Source organism: Hyla sarda, chromosome 4 (assembly GCF_029499605.1).
Source record: "Hyla sarda isolate aHylSar1 chromosome 4, aHylSar1.hap1, whole genome shotgun sequence".
NCBI lineage: Eukaryota > Metazoa > Chordata > Amphibia > Anura > Hylidae > Hyla > Hyla sarda.
In genome coordinates, this window is record NC_079192.1 from 49542167 (window position 1) to 49561260 (window position 19094).

Consider the following 19094-nt stretch of genomic DNA (forward strand, 5'->3'; position numbering starts at 1 on the left):
CCCCTATCCACAGGATAGACAAAAGTTTATTGATAGAGCTTGGGTAGCCATTCAGTTGTTATTAAAAATCAAACAATAAATTACCATCATACATAGCATGACAGTACAATATACAGCACAGGTTCCCTACTCTATACACTGTACCACATGATGCACTAACATTCCGATAAGTATGCACTGCACTATCCCAGGCACTAGTGCTAAACGGAGGATGACAGATCACTGTTAAACGCAGTGTGTACCAGCACTAAGATGTTTATTTATTTATTTTTTTGTGTGCATTTGTGACCTATATTAATCTCTTGGGGACGTCCTGCGCCCGCTCCCACGATATAACACGAGGTCAGGCGGTGACCCCTCGTCATATCGGGTTGTTCCCGGCAGCTAATAGTTTGCGTCACCGATCGCAGTGACGCGCTCTATAAACCGTTTAGACGCAGCAATCAAAGTTGATCGCCACGTCTAAAATGTAACAAAAGCAATCCCGGCAGCTCAGTAGGGCTGATCGGGACCACCGCGGAGTCCCGATCAGCTAGGACGCAAGTGGAGGGTTCCTTACCAGCCTCCGACGCATCCAATCGGCGATTGATTGCTCCAGGCTTGAGCAATCGACTGCCGATAACACTGATCAATGTAATGCTATGGCATAGCACTGAACATTGCTGGCAATCAATGTACTGCATGTTTTAGTCCCGTATAGAGGCTATAACATTGCAACAAAAAAAAAAAGTTAATAAGTGTGATTTAACCCCTTTCCTAATAAAAGTTTAAATCACCCCCCATAAAAAAAAAAAACATGTAAATAAAAATATATATACACATATGTGGTATCGCCACATGTGGAAATGCCCGAACTATAAATATATATTGTTAATTAACCCCTTCACAACAAGCGCCGTACATGTACGGCGCCGCGAAGTGTCACTTGGCGCGCGGCGACGTACATGTACGTTGCGGGGTTCCGGGAGCGGTGATTGGGCCGGGATGACTACTGTTATCTAACAGCAGGCATCCCGGCACATCGCCGAGGGGGGTCCTGAGACCCCCCATGACCGTGATGCGCGCAAATCGCAGGTCAATTCAGACCTGCGATTTGCGCGATTCCGGGTCATACGGGTCACTGGTGACCCGGAAAATAAGAGGGATCGGGGGTGTCCGAGACACCCTCGATCCCCCTAAAGGGATAGTAGTTTGGTGGCAGGGGTGCCACCCCTCCTATCCCTGCTATTGGTCGGCCGAGCGACCAACCGATAGCAGACCGGGGGAGGGGGGGTTAAAGTTCCGTTCCCCCGCTTTGCCCACCTATCGGTGTCCGGGCAAAACGGGGGAACCGTCCAGGAAAGTCGGCGCCGAAGGTCCCTACCTGGATCCCGGATCCCCGTTCGCGATCCTCCCCCACGTGCGGCGGCGGCGGGTTTCAAGGTTTTCCAGCCAGTGTGCCTCCAGCTGTTGCAAAACTACAACTCCCAGCATGCATGGTCTGTCAGTGCATGCTGGGAGTTGTAGTTTTGACCCCCCTCCCATGTGAATGTACAGGCTACATTCACACTGGCGGCAGATTACAGTGAGTTCCCCGCTACAAATTTGAGCTGCGGGAAATTTTTTGCCGCGGCTCAAACTCCTAGCGGGAGACTCAGTGTAATCCGCCGCCAGTGTGAATGTAACCTAAAAACACTACACTACACTAACATAAAATAAAGAGTAAAACACTACATATACACACGTACACTGCCCCCCCACCACCCCCCTTCCCCAATAAAAATGAAAAACGTATTGTACGGCAGTGTTTCTAAGATGGAGCCTCCAGCTGTTGCAAAACAAAAACTCCCAGCATTTCTGGACAGCAATTGACTGTCCAAGCATGCTGGGAGTTTAGCAACAGCTGGAGGCACCCTGTTTGGGAATCACTGGCATAGAATACCCCTATGTCCACCCCTATGCAAGTCCCTAATTCAGGCCTCAAATGCGAATGGCGCTCTCACTTTGGAGCCCTGTCGTACTTCAAGGCAACAGAATAGGGTCACATATGGGGTATTGCCGTACTTGGGAGAAATTGCCTAACAAATTTTGGGGGGCTTTTTCTCCTTTTACCCCTTATGAAAAGGAACAGTTGGGGTCTACACCAGCATGTTAGTGTAAAAAAAAAATTTTTACACTAACATGCTGGTGTTGCCCTATACTTTTCATTTTCACAAGAGGTAAAAGGGAAAAACGCCCCCCAAAATTTGTAACGCAATTTCTCCCGAGTACGGAGATACCCCATATGTGGGCGCAAAGTGCTCTGGGGGCGCACAACAAGGCCCAGAAGGGAGAGTGTGCCATGTACATTTGAGGTGATTTGCACAGGGGTGGCTGATTGTTACAGCGGTTCTGACAAACGCAAAAAAAACAAAACCCCACATGTGACCCCATTTTGGAAACTACACCCCTCACGGAATGTAATAAGGGGTGCAGTGAGAATTTAAACCCCACAGGTGTCTGACGGATCTTTGGAACAGTGGTCCGTGAAAATGAAAAATTTTGCACAGCCCACTGTTCCAAAGATCTGTCAGACACCAGTGGGGGGTAAATGCTCACTGTACCCCTTGTTACGTTCCTCAAGGGGTCTAGTTTCCAAAATGGTATGCCATGTGGGGGTTATTTTGCTGTCCTGGCACCATAGGGGCTTCCTAAATGCGACATGCCCCCCAAGCAAAATTTGCTCTCAAAAAGCCAAATATGACGCCTTCTCTTCTGAGCATTGTAGTTCGCCCGCAGTGCACTTCAGGTCCACTTATGGGGTACCTCCATACTCAGAAGAGATGGGGTTACAAATTTTGGGGGGTCTTTTCTGCTATTAACCCTTGCAAAAATGTGAAATTTGGGGGGAAACCCACATTTTTTTTTTTTTACATATGCAAAAGTCGTGAAACACCTGTGGGGTATTAAGGCTCACTTTATTCCTTGTTATGTTCCTCAAGGGGTCTAGTTTCCAAAATGGTATGCCATGTGTTTTTTTTTTTTGCTGTTCTGGCACCATAGGGGCTTCCTAAATGCGACATGCCCCCCAAAAACCATTTCAGAAAAACGTACTCTCTAAAATCCCCTTGTCGCTCCTTCGCTTCTGAGCCCTCTACTGCGCCCGCCGAACACTTTACATAGACATATGAGGTATGTCCTTACTCGAGAGAAATTGGGCTACAAAAATAAGTATACATTTTCTCCTTTTACCCCTTGTAAAAATTCAAAAATTGGGTCTACAAGAACATGCGAGTGTAAAAAATGAAGATTTTGAATTTTCTCCTTCACTTTGCTGCTTTTCCTGTGAAACACCTAAAGGGTTAAAAACACTTACTAAATGACATTTTGAATAGTGTTGAGCGGCATAGGCCATATTCGAATTCGCGAATATTCGCGAATATATGGACGAATATTCGTCATATATTTGCATATTCGTTATATTCTAGTTTTATTTTCGCATACGCGACAATTCGCGTATGCGAAAATGAACATATGTGAAAATTAGTATATGGAAAATTAGCACATGTGAAAATTAGCATATGCGAATTTTCGCATATGCGAATTTTCGCACGCCAGTCTCACACAGTAGTATTAGGGCCTTCTTTACACCACACAAGCTGGAAGCAGAGAGGGATGATCACTGTGATGTGTACTGTGAAGAAAAAAAAAACAAAAAAAAAACGAATATTCGTAATTACGAATATATAGCGCTATATTCGCGAAATTCGCGAATATGCGATATTCACGAATAATATTCGAATTGCGAATATTCGCGAGCAACACTAATTTTGAATACTTTGGGGGGGTGCAGTTTTTATAATGGGGTCATTTATGGGGTATTTCTAATATGAAGACCCTTCAAATCCACTTCAAACCTGAACTGGTCCCTGAAAAATTGCGAGTTTGAAAATTTTGTGAAAAATTGGAAAATTGCTGCTGAACTTTGAAGCCCTCTGGTGTCTTCCAAAAGTAAAAATTCGTCAATTTTATGATGCAAACATAAAGTAGACATATTGTATATGTAAATCCAAAAAAAAAATATTTGGAATATCCATTTTCCTTACAAGCAGAGAGCTTCAAAGTTAGAAAAATGCTAAATTTTAAATTTTTTCATCAAATTTTGGGATTTTTCACCAAGAAAGGATGCAAGTTACCATAAAATTTTACCACTATGTTAAAGTAGAATATGTCACGAAAAAACAATCTCAGAATCAGAATGATAAGTAAAAGCATTCCAGAGTTATTAATGTTTAAAGTGACAGTGGTCAGATTTGCAAAAAAGGGCTTCGTCCTAGAGGTGAAAATGGGCTCCGTCCTTAAGGGGTTAAACTGCACGGTCAATGGCCTACGTAAAAAAATTCCAAAGTCCAAAAATAGCGTTTTTTGGTTACTTTTTATACCATGAAATTATTTAGAAAAAGTGATCAAAAAGTCCAATCAAAACAAATATGGTACTCATAAAAACTTCATATCTAGTCGCCCGTTCTCAGTCAAATAAAAAAGTTATAGGGGTCAGAAGATGACAATTTTAAACGAATACATTTTCCTGCATGTAGTTATGATTTTTTTTCAGAAGTACGACAAAATCAAACCTATATAAGTAGGGTATCATTTTAATCGTATGGACCTACAGAATAAAGATAAAGTGTCATTTTTGCCAAAAAATGTGCTGTGTAGAAACAGAAGCCCCCAAAAGTAACAAAATGGAGTTTTATTGTTTTTTTTTTTTTTTTTTACCATTTCGTTGCACAATGATTTCTTTTGGTTTCGCCATAGTTTTTTGGGTAAAATGACTGACGTCATTACAAAGTAGAATTGGTGGTGCAAAAAAATAAGCCATAATATGGGTCTGTAGGTGCAAAATTAAAAGGGTTATGATTTTTAAAAGGTGAGGAGGAAAAAACGAAAGTGTATAAACGGAAAAACCCTGAGTACCCAAGGGGTTAACAAACTGCATAGAAAAAAAAATGTGTTGTCTTTTCAGCATTAAATCAAAACACATGGATAAAAAGAGATTAGAAATCTAGAGATTTTTTTGTGTTTTTTTTTTTTTTTTTACTTAATCCATTTGAGAAAACATAATAAAAAAAAATAAAAAAAAACACACATTTTAACTATTTTTTTTCCAAACAACTTTATCACCTCAATGGATAATAGGAGCAACTGATCACATGATCACTCTCACCCCTTCCCTTTTCTTAAGCGAACCATTTGATTGGCCGCCAAACCGGGGGCGGGGCTTCGTGTATATACAGATAGACAACGCCGGAAAAGGCGGGAGCAGTGAGATTAGGGCCAATCATAAGAGGGAGAAAATGATTGACACGTGACGTCGACAAATAGGCGCTTGAGAGGGGAAGTGCAGCCAGTAGCTCCGCTGTGTGGGCGGGGTTACCGGCGGAAGCATAGCGAAATATCGTAGACAGGAGCCTGAACATGTACGGATGGAGCGGAGACGGATTTATGGGAAGACTCGGCTGGCCCGGTCTGTGTAAATAAAACTACAATTCCCAGAATGCTCGTTGTCAGGACCTGTTGAGTGTTGTAGTTGTTTAATCCGTTGTGTAGACATTGGTTGTAGACCTCTATATTCCCTTTGTGACGCTCTCCATAGTAGTTTGACCTCCCTTGTTCCCCCATACTTACCTTCCCCCTGTTGCTATGGCAGCTCCCTTCCTGCTGTAGGTGTCCGGTGCAGTGACATGACGCTGCCTATGCTAGGAAGCTAAGTTCAGCCACTGGTCCTAATGTCCTGAAGTAATTCCCTGCAGATACTGTCTAGTCTACCTTCACAGTCTCACTGACTATCTGTGTTTCCCTGCTAAATTTCCTCAGTGTGAACAAACCCTGAGGGGCCCGTTCACCCTATGGAATTTCCAAGTAGAGTCCCATTGCTATCAATGGACAGTGCAATCCTCCACAGAAAGGATGAACATGTTCGATCTTTAGGCTAAAGACATGGCCGTCTATGGAGACTGGCAATGTTTGCGTGGTTCTAGCCGCCCTCGAAATCCCCGGCCTGATAGAGATTTCATAGCGTGAATTAGGGCTGGCCGGTATACCGGTTCATACCGAATACCGAAATTTCTGTGCTGCGCGAAATGAATTTTAACCCATACCGCAATACCGGTTTGGCTTCTCCCCCTCGGGAATGAATGAATTATCAGCCGCAGCACGCTGTTCCCACATTGGGGAACTAATCACATGTGACCCGCGAGCGCTGTTCTGCCCCCCTCCCCCAATTAATTATTAGCCCAGTGCTGCGCTGTCCCCATCGGGGTACTACTCACATATGTCACACGCAAGAGTTGCCCTCCTGTTTGTTGCGGCTGCCGGTGCTGACACTCTATACCAGTGGTCTTCAACCTCCAGATGTTGCAAAACTACAACTCCCAGCATGCCCGGACAGCCGTTGGCTGTCCGGACATGCTGGGAGTTGTAGTTTTGCAACATCTGGAGGTCTGCAGATTGCAAACCACTGCTCTATACTGTATCCCTGTGCCTGGGCTGCAAAAGGTAAACAAAATAAACTTTAACTCATCTTCCCCATCGGTTCGGGCTTGCTTCCCAGGGAATGGAATGTCGGAGAGCCGTCAGCCTATCACAAGGCCGCAGCGATGTTCCGCCTCGGCCGGTGATAGGTTAAGCGCACTGTCATGTAAGAAGCCGGCTTCTTACATGATAGTGGGCTCAGCTTATCACCGGCCGAGGCGGAACATCGCGGCGGCCTTGGGCTGTCCGGGCATGGTGGGAGTTGTAGTTTTGCAACAGCCGGAGACACACTGGGGTTTATTTACTAACGTGATCCCGACTCTCTTTTTTTTGTTGGGTTTTGCACACAAACTGTGTCGCACGTTCCATGCAACACAGTTTGCGACCAAAAAAAAAACCCAGAACCCTCGATTTTACAAGAAAAAACCTGAAAAGGGGGTGTGGTCCTGACAAAAGGGGCGTTTCCCCATCAGTTTTGAAAAATCCCAACATATTTACTAAGGTTTCCACAGAAAATGTGGTGGATTTGAGCTGAGGAAAACCAGACAGATCAGAACAGTTGTAAAAAAGAAAAATGTAGGGAAACCTTATTAAATACCTTAGGAAAATACCTGTCGGAAATCAAAAATTACAAAGAAAACTACACTTCACTCTTAGTAAACCCCACTGTTTGAAAAACACTGCCCTATGGGACCCGTTGCGATTGCACACCCTGCAGATGACCAGTGGCAGTAATCCAAAATCCAAGCTTTAGGCAAAATACATGGGCATCTATGGAGACCGGCAATATCCGTGCGGTTTCAGCTGCCCTCGGAATCCCTGGCCCGGTGTAGATTCTGTAGTGTGAATTGGCCCTAAGGATGGGTTCACTTGGAGGTTCGAAGCATGAGCCCCTGATCCCGGACAGGCCCATCTTCCCCTCTGGCTGTTGCAAAACTGTCCAGGCATGCTGGGAGTTGTAGTTTTGCAACAGCCAGAGACTACATTTTATAACATGTTGACAAAAGAAACAAGGTGTACCTCCCCCCCACTGCCATGTGACCCTAGTGGTTGGATCAGCTAGTTATCAAGTGTTCTCTGGATAGGGGGATATTTTATTCTTCGGATAACCCCTTTAAGGAGTTGTGCTTACTAGGGGTGTGAATCGCCAAGAATTTGGCGATACGATTCGAATCGCGATACCAGTGTGGCGATTCGATATATCGCGATACCGTCTAGGTGACGATACATCACGATATATCCCGATACATCGCCCACCTGGGAGCATTCATAGATCCCAATAGACGCCGCTGTCAGCTTTGACAGCGGCGATCTAGTAGTCCAATGCACACTTTTCTCGTTTTATCCTGTCCGGGCTGCAAAATAAAAGAAAATGCACTTTCTCTTACCTGCCAACGAGCACCCGAAGCTCCGGTACAGGTGTTCGGTCCCCGGGCTGTATTCTTCTTACTTCCTGTTAGCCCGGCACATCACACGGAGCTTCAGCCTATCACCGGCCGCAGCGATGTCCCGCGACAGCCCGGACGGGATAAAACGAGAAAAGTGCGCGCCAGACTACTCCTTTAATAGCCAGCCGCGGCGATCGCCGCATGCTGGCTATTAGCGGCGGCCCCCGGCTACTGAGAACAGCCGGGGGCTGCAGAGTATGGAGCGGGCACGAGTCCGGAGCCCGCTCCATACACAATGCAGAGCACCGCATACTGGATACTAGCGGCGGTGATGCATCAGCGGCCCACAGCTACTGAAATCAGCCGGGGGTCGCAGAGTACGGAGCCGGCACGAGTCGGAGCCCGCTCCATACACCCAGAGCGCCGCCGCGTCAGATCCGGCCTGCCCGGCTCCACAAATGTATAACTTGTATCTCCTGATGCCCGGGACATGCTGTTCCGGGCGTCAGGAGATACAAATTCCACATCCCTAAAAGAATCGATTCAAAAATATTTTGAATCGATTCAGTATCGCCAAATGAAAAAATCGCGATAATCGCGCAAATCGATTTTTTCTTACATCCCTAGTGCTTACTCACTTCTGTCTCTGTGTTGTCCCTATAAAGGAAACAACTCCTGTGATTATGGAACTGACTATTCTCGGGACTCCCGCGATTACAGACATGACTATGGTGAGCACTTCTTCGATTTTGGATATGACAGTGACTCAAACTCATATAAGCCTCCTCGAAAACGTAAACGTCGGAGGTCTCACTTTGATGTAACGATCAGAAGAAGGTAAGAACCACAACTGGAGCCATAGCAACCAATCAGCTTTCATCTATTTCTTTTTTTTTTTTTTTCCTTTTACTAAATGAAAGCCGCATCCTAATTGGTTGGTGTGGACAACTGTATCAGATTTGATCACTCTTATCCACTATTCATAACGGTATGTTGTTGGGATAATCTGTTTTTGGTGCATGGAGATATTTACAGTATAGGAACTTTCTTTTCTTTTAAGGGGTACTCCAGAGGGAAAAAAATAAAGGTTTTTTAAATCAACCAGTAGAGATGAGCGAACTTACAGTAAATTCGATTCGTCACGAACTTCTCGGCTCGGCAGTTGCTGACTTTATCCTGCATAAATTAGTTCAGCTTTCAGGTGCTCCGGTGGCTGGAAAAGGTGGATACAGTCCTAGGAAAGAGTCTCCAGCCACCGGAGCACCTGAAAGCTGAGCTAATTTATGCAGGATAAAGTCAGCAACTGCCGAGCCGAGAAGTTTGTGATGAATCGAATTTACTGTAAGTTCGCTCATCTCTATCAACCAGTTCCAGAAAGTTAAACAGATTAAAACATTTCTTGTATTTAAAAATCTTAATCCTTCCAGTACTTATCAGCGGCTGTATGCTCCAGGAAGAGTTTTGTAGATCTTTCCAGTCTGATCACAGTGCTCTCTGCTGACACCTCTGTCTGATCCAGGAGAGGTTTGCTAGGACAGTTGCCCTGGACAGTTCCTGACACAGACAGGTGGCAGCAGAGAGCACTGTGGTCAGACTGAAAAGAACTACACAATTTTCTCTGTAGTATATGGCCGCTGATAAGTATTGAAAGGATTAAGTTTTTAAATAGAAGTAATTTACTAATCTATATAACTTTCTAGCACCAGTTGATTGAAAAAAATTTTTTCCCCTGCGGAGTACCCCTTTAATGGACACCAGTCACAGTGCAAAAAGGCTTAAAGCAGTTATCTAGGATCCTGACTAGAGAGAAACAAATCCACAGTAAAATTATCCAATATGGTAAATCTCCATAGAAAACCTCCTAATGAATCGTCCGTCGATTTGTTTAGTGTTGAAATGTTGCTCAGCTTTCCATGTGTTCCGCTTCCCTATGAACCGCCTGTTTTAGAAAGTTGCACATTTTGTCGCATAAGGTAAAAAGTTGCAGAAAAAGTTACTGAAAAGGCAACATACAAAATGAAGTACTGAGGCTACAAATGTGTACCAGCACCATATTTATCACACTGCACCATGTAATAAATTTGGGCCGCGTACACAGTTTCCATCACACAAATTTATGGGGTAAAAAGACGTTCACCTTCACCACTATTAATGTCATGCCCATAGTGACTTCAGCTCATTACACCTCCAAATAGTTTCACTCTTTACCTCATATCATGGTCAGGCAGAGCACACCAGATCTGAATTAGGCTGGGTTCACACTACGTTTTCTCCCATACGGGAGCGCATACGGCAGGGGGGAGCTAAAACCTCGCGCTCCCGTATGTCACCGTATGCGCTCCCGTATGTCATTCATTCCAATGAGCCTTCCGGAGTGAAACGTTCGGTCCGGTCGGCTCATTTTTGCGCCGTATGCGCTTTTAAAACCGGACCTAAAACCGTGGTTGACCACAGGGTTTTTCCGTTTTTGCACTTTCGTTTTTTCCTCCTTACCTTTTAAAAATCATAACCCTTTCAATTTTCCACCTAAAAATCCATATTATGGCTTATTTTTTGCGTCGCCAATTCTACTTTGCCTTGACATTAGTCATTTTACCCAAAAATGCACGGCGAAACGGAAAATAAAATCATTGTGCGACAAAATCAACGAAAAAACGCCATTTTGTAACTTTTGGAGGCTTCTGTTTCTACGAAGTGCATATTTCGGTAAAAATTACACCTTATCATTATTCTGTAGGTCCATACGGTTAAAATGATACCCTACTTATATAGGTTTGATTTTGTCGCACTTCTGGAAAAAATCATAACTACATGCAGGAAAATGTATACATTTAAAAATGTCATCTTCTGCCCCTATAACTTTTTTATTTTTCCACGTACACGGCGGTATGAGGACTCATTTTTTGCGCCGTGATCTGAAGTTTTTATCGGTATGATTTTTGTTTTGATCGGACTTTTTGATCACTTTTTATTCATTTTTTAATGGTATAAAAAGTGACCAAAATGCGCTTTTTTGGACTTTGGAATTTTTTTGCGCGTACGCCATTGACCGTGCGGTTTAATTAATGATATATTTTTATAGTTCGGACATTTACGATACCACATATGTTTATACATTTTTTTACACTGTTTTATTTTTTTTTATGGGAAAAGGGGGGTGATTCAAACTTTTATTAGGGAAGGGGTTAAATGACCTTTATTAACACTTTTTTTTTACATTTTTTTTGCAGAGTTATAGGTCCCATAGGGACCTATAACACTGCACACACTGATCTCCTATGCTGATCACTGGCGTGTATTAACACGCCTGTGATCAGCATTATCGGCACTTGACTGCTCCTGCCTGGATCTCAGGCACGGAGCAGTCATTCGCCGATCGGACACCGAGGAGGCAGGTAAGGGCCCTCCCGGTGTCCTGTCAGCTGTTCGGGACGCCGCGATGTCACCGCGGCGGTCCCGAACAGCCCGACTGAGCATCCGGGTCACATTCACTTTAGAAGCGGCGGTCAGCTTTGACCGCCGCTTCTAAAGGGTTAATACCGCACATTGCCGCGATCGGTGATGTGTGGTATTAGCCACGGGTCCCGGCCGTTGATGAGCGCCGGGACCGACGCGATATGATGCGGGATCGCGGAGCGATCCCGCTTCATATTGCGGGAGCCGGCGCAGGACGTAAATATACGTCCTGCATCATTAAAGGGGTACTCCCTTTTTTTTTTTTTTTTTTTTATCAACTGGTGCCAGATTTGTAAATCACTTCTATTAAAAAATATTAATCCTTCCAGTACTTTTTAGGGGCTGTATACTAAAGAGAAAGCCAAAAAGAAATGCATTTCCTGTAATGTCCTGACCACAGTGCCTGCTGACCTCTGCTGTCCATTTTAGGAACTGTCCAGAGAAGAAGAAAATCGCCATAGCAAACATATGCTTCACTCGACAGTTCCTAAAATGGACAGCAGAGGTCAGCAGAGTGCACTGTGGTCAGGACATCACAGGAAATGCTTTTCTTTTTGAATTTCTCTTTAGTATACAGCCCCTAAAAAGTACTAGCAAACCTCTCTGGACAGTTCCTAAAATGGGCAGAGGTGTCAGCAACAGCAGAGACAGACAGAACAGTAATTTAAAAAGAAAAAGAACTTCATGTGGAGCATACAGCAGCTAAGTACTGGAAGGGTTAAGATTTTTAACCCCTTATGGACCAGGCCCATTTTGGCCTTAAAGGTGTACTCCAGCGCAAAATAACTTATCCCCTATCCAAAGGATAGGGGATAAGTTATAGATCGCGGGGGGTCCGAGCGATGGGGGCCCCCCGGGATCTCCTGGACGGGGCCGCGGCAGTCTGACGGAAGTGGTTTCGTCCCCAGCAGAAAGCCGCGGCAGACACTCTCCCTCCTTGTATCTCTATGGGATTCATGGAGGGGGCGTGTCGGCCGCCGCGTCATGCTGGGACGGAACGCCCCCTTTCCTGTATATTGCCACGGCCCCGTACCGAGTGGTATAAGTTATTCTGCACTATAGATGTCCTTTAAGGAATTTTATTTTTGCATTTTCGTTTTTTCCTCCTTGCCTTCGAAAAATCATAACGCTTCTTTATATTTCCATCCACAGACCCATACGAGGCTTGTTTTCAGCGTCACCAAATTTACTTTGTAATGACATAACATGTACGGCGCAAATTGAAAAGAAAACCGCAATTTAGCAAATTTTGGAAGGTTTTGTTTTCATGCTGTACACTTTACGATAAAAATGACATGTTTTCTTTATTCTGTTGGTCAATACGATTAAAATGATACCCAAGTTACCGTATTTATCGTCGTATAACACGCATATTTTATACTTAAATTTTTAGCTTACAGTCTATCTGCGTGTTATACGCCGATAGACTGTTTCTGGCCCTGCAGAAGCCACTTTAGTTCAATGATTTAAAGCGGGCGCTTTAAATCATTGAACTGTGGGGCTAGAGTCCTGCCGCCGCCACCCGATTCCGTCCCCTATCCCCTATTTTAAAGTTACATATCACTGTCCCTGTCGCTGCCCGATTCCCTCACCGTCCTTGGGTTGCATGTCCCGCCGATGCCCGATTCCCTCACCATCCTCGGGTTACATGTCCCGCCGATGCCCGATTCCCTCACCGTCCTCGGGTTGCATGTCACGCCGATGCCTGATTCCATCCTGGTGACCGCGCTCTTTATGTTCCTGCAGCGTCCTTATCTGTCACTGTGCGTCGCGCACTGACTGACGAGTGATGTTGCGTTGAGGACGTCACTTGTGCGCGGCGCACAGTGACAGATAAGGACGCTGCAGTACCATAAAGAGCGCGGTCACCATGATGGAATCGGGCATCGGCGGGACATGCAACCCGAGGACGGTGAGGGAATCGGGCAGCGGTGGGACAGTGACACCCCTTTAACTTTCTGGCACCAGTTGACTTTAAAAAAAAAACTAAAAATTCTAATGTTTTCCAGGGGAGTATCCTATTAACACTTAGCCCTCAGATAGGTAATAAGTATTTGATAAGTGAATGTCCAACTGCTGGGACCTTCATCAAAGGTGGGAATCACAGGGGGCCTGGTGCAACAGAGAGGTGGTTGGACATGCACACCGATGCTTCACTCAAATATATGGCAGATAGGGCTGGGCGGTATACCGGTTCATACCGAATACCGAAATTTTTGTCCTGCACGATATGAATTTTTCCCCCATACCGCAATACTGGTTTGGCCCCTCCCCCTCGGGAATGAATGAATTATCAGCCCAGCGCTGCTCTGTCCCCACATCGGGGAACTCATCATATGTGCCCCGCGAGCGCTGTGCCCCCCTTCCCCCCAATTAATTATCAGCCCAGCGCTGCGCTGTCCCCATCGGGGTAAATACTCACATATCACCCGCAAGCGCTGCCCTCCTCGTCCTCCTGTTTGTTGCGGGCCGCCGGCACTGACACTCTGCTGTATCCCTATGCCCGGGCTGCAAAAGGTAAACAAAATTTACTTTAACTCCCCTTCCCCGTCGGTCTGGCCCAGCTTCCTGGGGACGGGAACGTAGGACAGCCGTCAGCCTATCACTGGCCGCAGCGATGTTCCGCCTCGGCAGGTGATAGGTTGAGCCCACTGTCATGTAAGAAGCCGGCTACTTACATGACTGTGGGCTCAGCCTATCACCGGCCGAGGCGGAACATCGCTGCGGCCGGTGATAGGCTGATGGCTGTCCGACGTTGCCGTCCCCAGGAAGAGCGTGAGGCCGACATAGGAATGTGCGTTAAAGTTTATTTTGTCTACCTTTTGCAGCTCGGGCATAGGGATACAGCGTACAGTATAGAGTGTCAGTGCCGGCGGCCGCAACAAACAGGAGGACGAGGAGGGCAGCGCTTGCGGGTGATATGTGAGTATTTACCCCGATGGGGACAGCGCAGCGCTGGGCTGATAATTAATTTTGTGTGTGTGTGTGTGTGGGGGGGGGGGGGGGGAGGAATACTGTTATATACCGTGGAACTGCCATAAGTTACAAAAATACAGTGATACACATATTTACAGCCCTAATGGCAGGTAGCACAATGCACAGTGCTCAGCTGTTTTTATTATAGTGTTTAATAAAGCATGTCCATAACTCATCCTGTGACAACCTGTGAATAGATATTGAGTGTTGTATGTAGGAAAAACCCCTTTTAGCCTTAAAGCGGATTCACACAAGCATTTTACAGGAGAAACACATACTCTCCTTACTGGTCCCTACTGTTATTGATGCTTGACGCTTATCAGGCTCCTGTCCGTCTCCACAGCCTTATTTTCAGTTTTAAAAAGGTATTCCGGGTTTATACATCTTATCCTTTGGATAAGGGATAAGATGTATGATCGCAGGGGTCGCCATGTCGGAAGCAGGGCTCAGCACAAAATGCCGTGGGCTGCACCGAGATTGCGGGGGTCCCTAGCGGTGGGACCCCTGCGATCATACATTTTATCCCCTATCCTGAGTTCTGATATATTTGACTGTTTGAGGATGGGATATAGCCATATACCAGCAGTGCATCCTTCTAAGGGTGGACATCTTCCTTTTCAGGTATGGGTGAATAATATCCAGTGATACAGCAATTGCTAATATGGATCCATAAAAAACACTCAAGCTAATTCTTTTTTTTTCTTTTGCAGTCACAGAGGATATAGAGAAAGAGAGCAGGGTCCGCCATGGGGGAGAGGTGACCCGAGCTTCAGGGGTAACTTTGTTCCCACTCCACATAATAGGCATCCTAACGAGCAAACAAGCGTATTCGTAGATCATTTCTTATTTGGTGGAGGGTTCAGACTGAAAGTAAACAGTTTACAGGTAAGAAAACTCAGTCTATCAATGACTAATCTGTAATGTGAGATGCTGAGTGCACACATGATATACTATGATACTTCACCCTTAGATACCTATAGATTCACACTAAACCTCTGTACTACTCCAAACACCCATCCTGCGCTTAATTTTTTTTTCTGAGCTTTAAAAAGCTGTGTATCATACCTTTCCCTTTGCTCACATTGTGTGAGCTTGCGGCAGGAGATAGGGGGTGTTCCCCAGCAGGCGCGACGTCACTGAAGCCTGTGAGAGCTGTGCCTCACCCTGCCCCGCACGCACTTCCTGAGTTTGGTCTCCTGCCAGTCCGGGAGGGGAACAAACTAACTGTTTGACTTGTGGCACAGAACAGAACCTAGTGGTCTTTATTCAATCGTTTAAAAACATATAAAGGTTGAGATTTTTAATAGCAAGGAAATAGCAAAGTGTCTTATATTTGCATAAGGAACAATATTTTAAACGTTTATTTTGGTAACAAGTACTCTTTTAGGAAAAAAGCACTGTGGGTGTATATACCTTTATCACTAGGGGGCATCACTTGTCAGAAGAGTGTTTACCCTTGCTATCTGCACCACACCAAGCAATGTTAGCCTAGTGTCTGTAGGAGTTCTTTGTTTTCCCTTTTCTAGTCAGGTTATCAGGGTGATGCAATCCCCCCCTATAGGTGCCAGGACATCAGGTATTACTATCCCTGATGCCGGTCACCTGTTCATACGACCATTGCATTCTTTTTCTCTTCAGGGCAGATTCTTCTTCTTCCCCCTGCCAGCCTAGGTTAACATAGGTTTTTCTGCTTGCAGCTGTCTTGTAAGCTTGTCTGTGGATTCTCTCAGCCCCAGATCACCGCAGCTCCTCTAGATTTTTTTTTACATGTCACGGTGCTGTGTCCCCCAATGCATAGAAAAATTGATTTCTGTACTCACCATAAAATACTTTTCTCGGTTGCTCTTCATTGAGGGACACCTTACTGATGGGTATATGCACTTCCCACTAGGAGGCTCCTCCCAGCAGGATATACCCGCCCACTCGAAGTGAGGTAATCAGTCTTAGCTAGTGTCAGTAGGAGACAAGACACAGGTCTGGGAACTCCCAAAACCTGGTAATTTTTATTATTTTCTAGTAAGGGCTGTTTAGTTAGGTTTTTTTCCTTCTTTTTATTTCCCCTTTTCAGGTGGGGGTTCAGGAGCATGGCGCTATCTGTTCCCCCATGTGCGACAAAGGGGCATAGACATAGAGTATGTACTGTCAGCTCCTTATCGCCAGTGGCCAGCGCCTGGAGGTTGTACCCTGGGTCCGGGTCCCCCACTGCCCCCGCTATCTTAGCATGGTATGATGCAGCGTGGCCATAAGCTGGTTGAAGCCGTCTAGGTGAGTATATGAAGATGGAGTCTGCGGGTGAGTATGTCCTCTTTTCCGGCACAGGAAATATTCCCTTGATGTCTTTTAGCGCAGTCACTTGTGGACTGGCTCTTGCAGCTGCCTGGTGGGGGACATGGATGCTGGTGAGATTACCATATTTTTTCCACGTCCGCTGTCCCTCCCTCTAAGCAGGTACCTGGGGCCCTGGTCACCTACTATACTTGTAAGGGCTGCAACGCTAAATGCCTGGGTCTGCTGAACCCACTTGTTCCGCCTGCACCACTGCACCCCCTGACCCTCCTGGTATTCCTATTCAGGATGCTCTCCCTGACCCAGTGGGCTCTGCTGCCCCTCCAATGTGGGTGTCTTCCCTCTCTGTCTATTTCTGACTTGGAGCAGGTCTCCTGTTCCGTGGTGACTGCCTTAGAGAGGTCCTCCTTACACTGTTCCTCGCTCTCCCTCACCCTATTTTAAACGCTTTCACAAGCGTAATAGGGGCCATTCCTCTGACTCCTCTCCGGAGTCTTTGTACAGACGTAGGCATGGGCATCGTCCCGCTGCTACGTCTTCCAGCAAGTGTCTTTCTTCCAGAAGACGCTCCCCGAAACGCTCCCCTGAGTCTTCAGAACGGCATGCCAGGTCAGTGTCTCCCTCTTCTAAGGCTGCCTCCACCAGTTCTCACTCCCCTGGTGAACTAGTTGATGAGGCTGCTTCTGTTTCAAGACTCAGAAGACCACGCAGACATGACCGATACGGTCATAAGAGACACCTTTCACCTAGAAGACCCAGGAACTTCAGACGCTGTCCCAGAAGTTTCTTTTCATAGTGCCCGTCCGGCACACAAGATGTTCAGCTCCCATGCTGAATTTGAAGCCTTGCTAGAGTCTGCCTGGAGGCACCCTGACGAGGTTTCAAGAAACCAAGAAGGTTCAAGCGCATTATCCCTTTGTTAAGGACCTCATTGCCCGGTGGTCCTCACCTCCTACGGTGGACCCACCAGTCTCCCGTCTGTCTAAGACTACTACCCTACCTTTGCCCGATGCTGCATCTTTTATGGATCCAGCGGACAAAAAGGGGAGAGCTTGGCTAAATTTGCCTTTGTGGCTGCGGGTTCATCTCTTCTCCCTGCCTTTGCCTCTGCCTGGGTTTCCTGGGCCCTTAAGATCTGGGTTTCCCGACTCCGCCAGGGCAATTCTTCTGGAGCTTCCTCGGAAGAACGGGCTGACTTAATTCTCCTGCTTTCTAAAGCGGGAGATTTTCTATGTTCTGCTTCCATGCAGTCGGCCCGCTGTGCTGCTTTTGCCACGTGTAACCTTGTGGCTCTCTGTAGCTCCGCGTGGCTCAAAGCCTGGGATGCGGAGGCAGCCACTAAGAAGTCTCTCACTGAGCTTCCTTTTATTGGTTCTTGGCTTTTTAGTAAGCGCCTAGATGAGATCATCTCTGAAGCCACGGGAGGGAAGAGTTCCTTATTACCTCAAAATAAGGCCTGTAGAACTACCTCCCGCTGTAAATCTACCTCCTTTCGGACCTTTGGGGTCACGAAGGGGACCAGGCAGATGCCTTCTCGCACATCCTGGAATTAGGATAACCGTTCGGGCCGCTTTGCGCCAAGGTGGGTACCCGCAAACCCACCTCCGCCTGAAGGGACGCCCCCACCTGCGGATTTTTCTCTGGTGGGAGGTCGTCTGTTACTCTTCCGGGACGTCTGGACCACGCATGTGCAGGACTCCTGGTCAGGGATGTGGTGTCCAACGGTTACCGGATCAAGTTTGCCTCTCTTCCAAAGGATCGCTTTTTCCTTTCCCGAGCTCCACGATCTCCCTCTCCCCTGCTTAGGCCTTCTGGGGTGCGCTTCAGTCTCTCCTCATTCAGGGGGTCATTGTTCCGGTTCCTCCCAGGGAACGCTTTTGGGGTTTTTATTCCAACCTCTTTGTAGTTCCCAAGAAAAGGGGGTCCAGTATGCCCCATCTTGGATCTAAAGCTCCTCAGCCGGCATCTCCTCTTGCTCCACTTCCGCATGGAGTCTCTCCGTGGCAACCATGGATCAGGGGGAGTTTCTTTCCTCAGTAGACATTAGGGACGCCTATCTCCATGTTCCGAAATTTCCGGGACATCAGCGGTTCCTCCGCTTTGCTGTCCCGGAGGGACATTTTCAGTTTGTGGCTCTCCCTTTCGGCCTAGCCACAGCTCCGAGGGTGTTCACCAAGGTCCTTGAGCCTGTGATCGGTCTGCTACGGACAAGGGAGGTCTCAGTGATCCCTTACTTGGACGACCTTCTGATCAAGGCTCCGTCCAAGGACCAGAATCTAGAGAGTCTCACCCTCACTCTTCAGGCCCTGTCTCGCTTCGGTTGGTTGGTCAATCGGGACAAGTCCAACCTATCCCCCACTCAGTCCCTGGTTTTTCTAGGACTTCGATTCAATACCTGGTCCGCCCGGGTTCATCTTCCGCCGGACAAGCGGTTGACCCTTCTGTCGAGGGTTCGTATACTCAGGAACCCCTCCCTAGTATCCATTCGGTTTTGCA

At 46.5% G+C, this 19094-nt stretch overlaps 1 protein-coding gene across 3 annotated transcripts in view; it reads left to right on the forward strand.

Annotated features, from left to right (window-relative positions):
- Positions 1-5329: 5329 nt before the first annotated feature.
- LOC130367881 (DBIRD complex subunit ZNF326-like) overlaps positions 5330-19094 on the forward strand; it is a 112089-nt gene continuing 98324 nt past the window's right edge. Inside the window, exons 1-3 of one of the 3 annotated variants that reach the window (XM_056570838.1) lie at positions 5330-5485; positions 8546-8717; positions 15023-15197. In XM_056570838.1, coding sequence (XP_056426813.1) covers positions 5437-5485; positions 8546-8717; positions 15023-15197 — 396 coding nt within the window. In that variant the 5' untranslated portion in view covers positions 5330-5436. The remainder of the gene's footprint in view (positions 5486-8545; positions 8718-15022; positions 15198-19094) is intronic. The other 2 variants (XM_056570836.1, XM_056570837.1) reach the window with 2 other exon arrangements.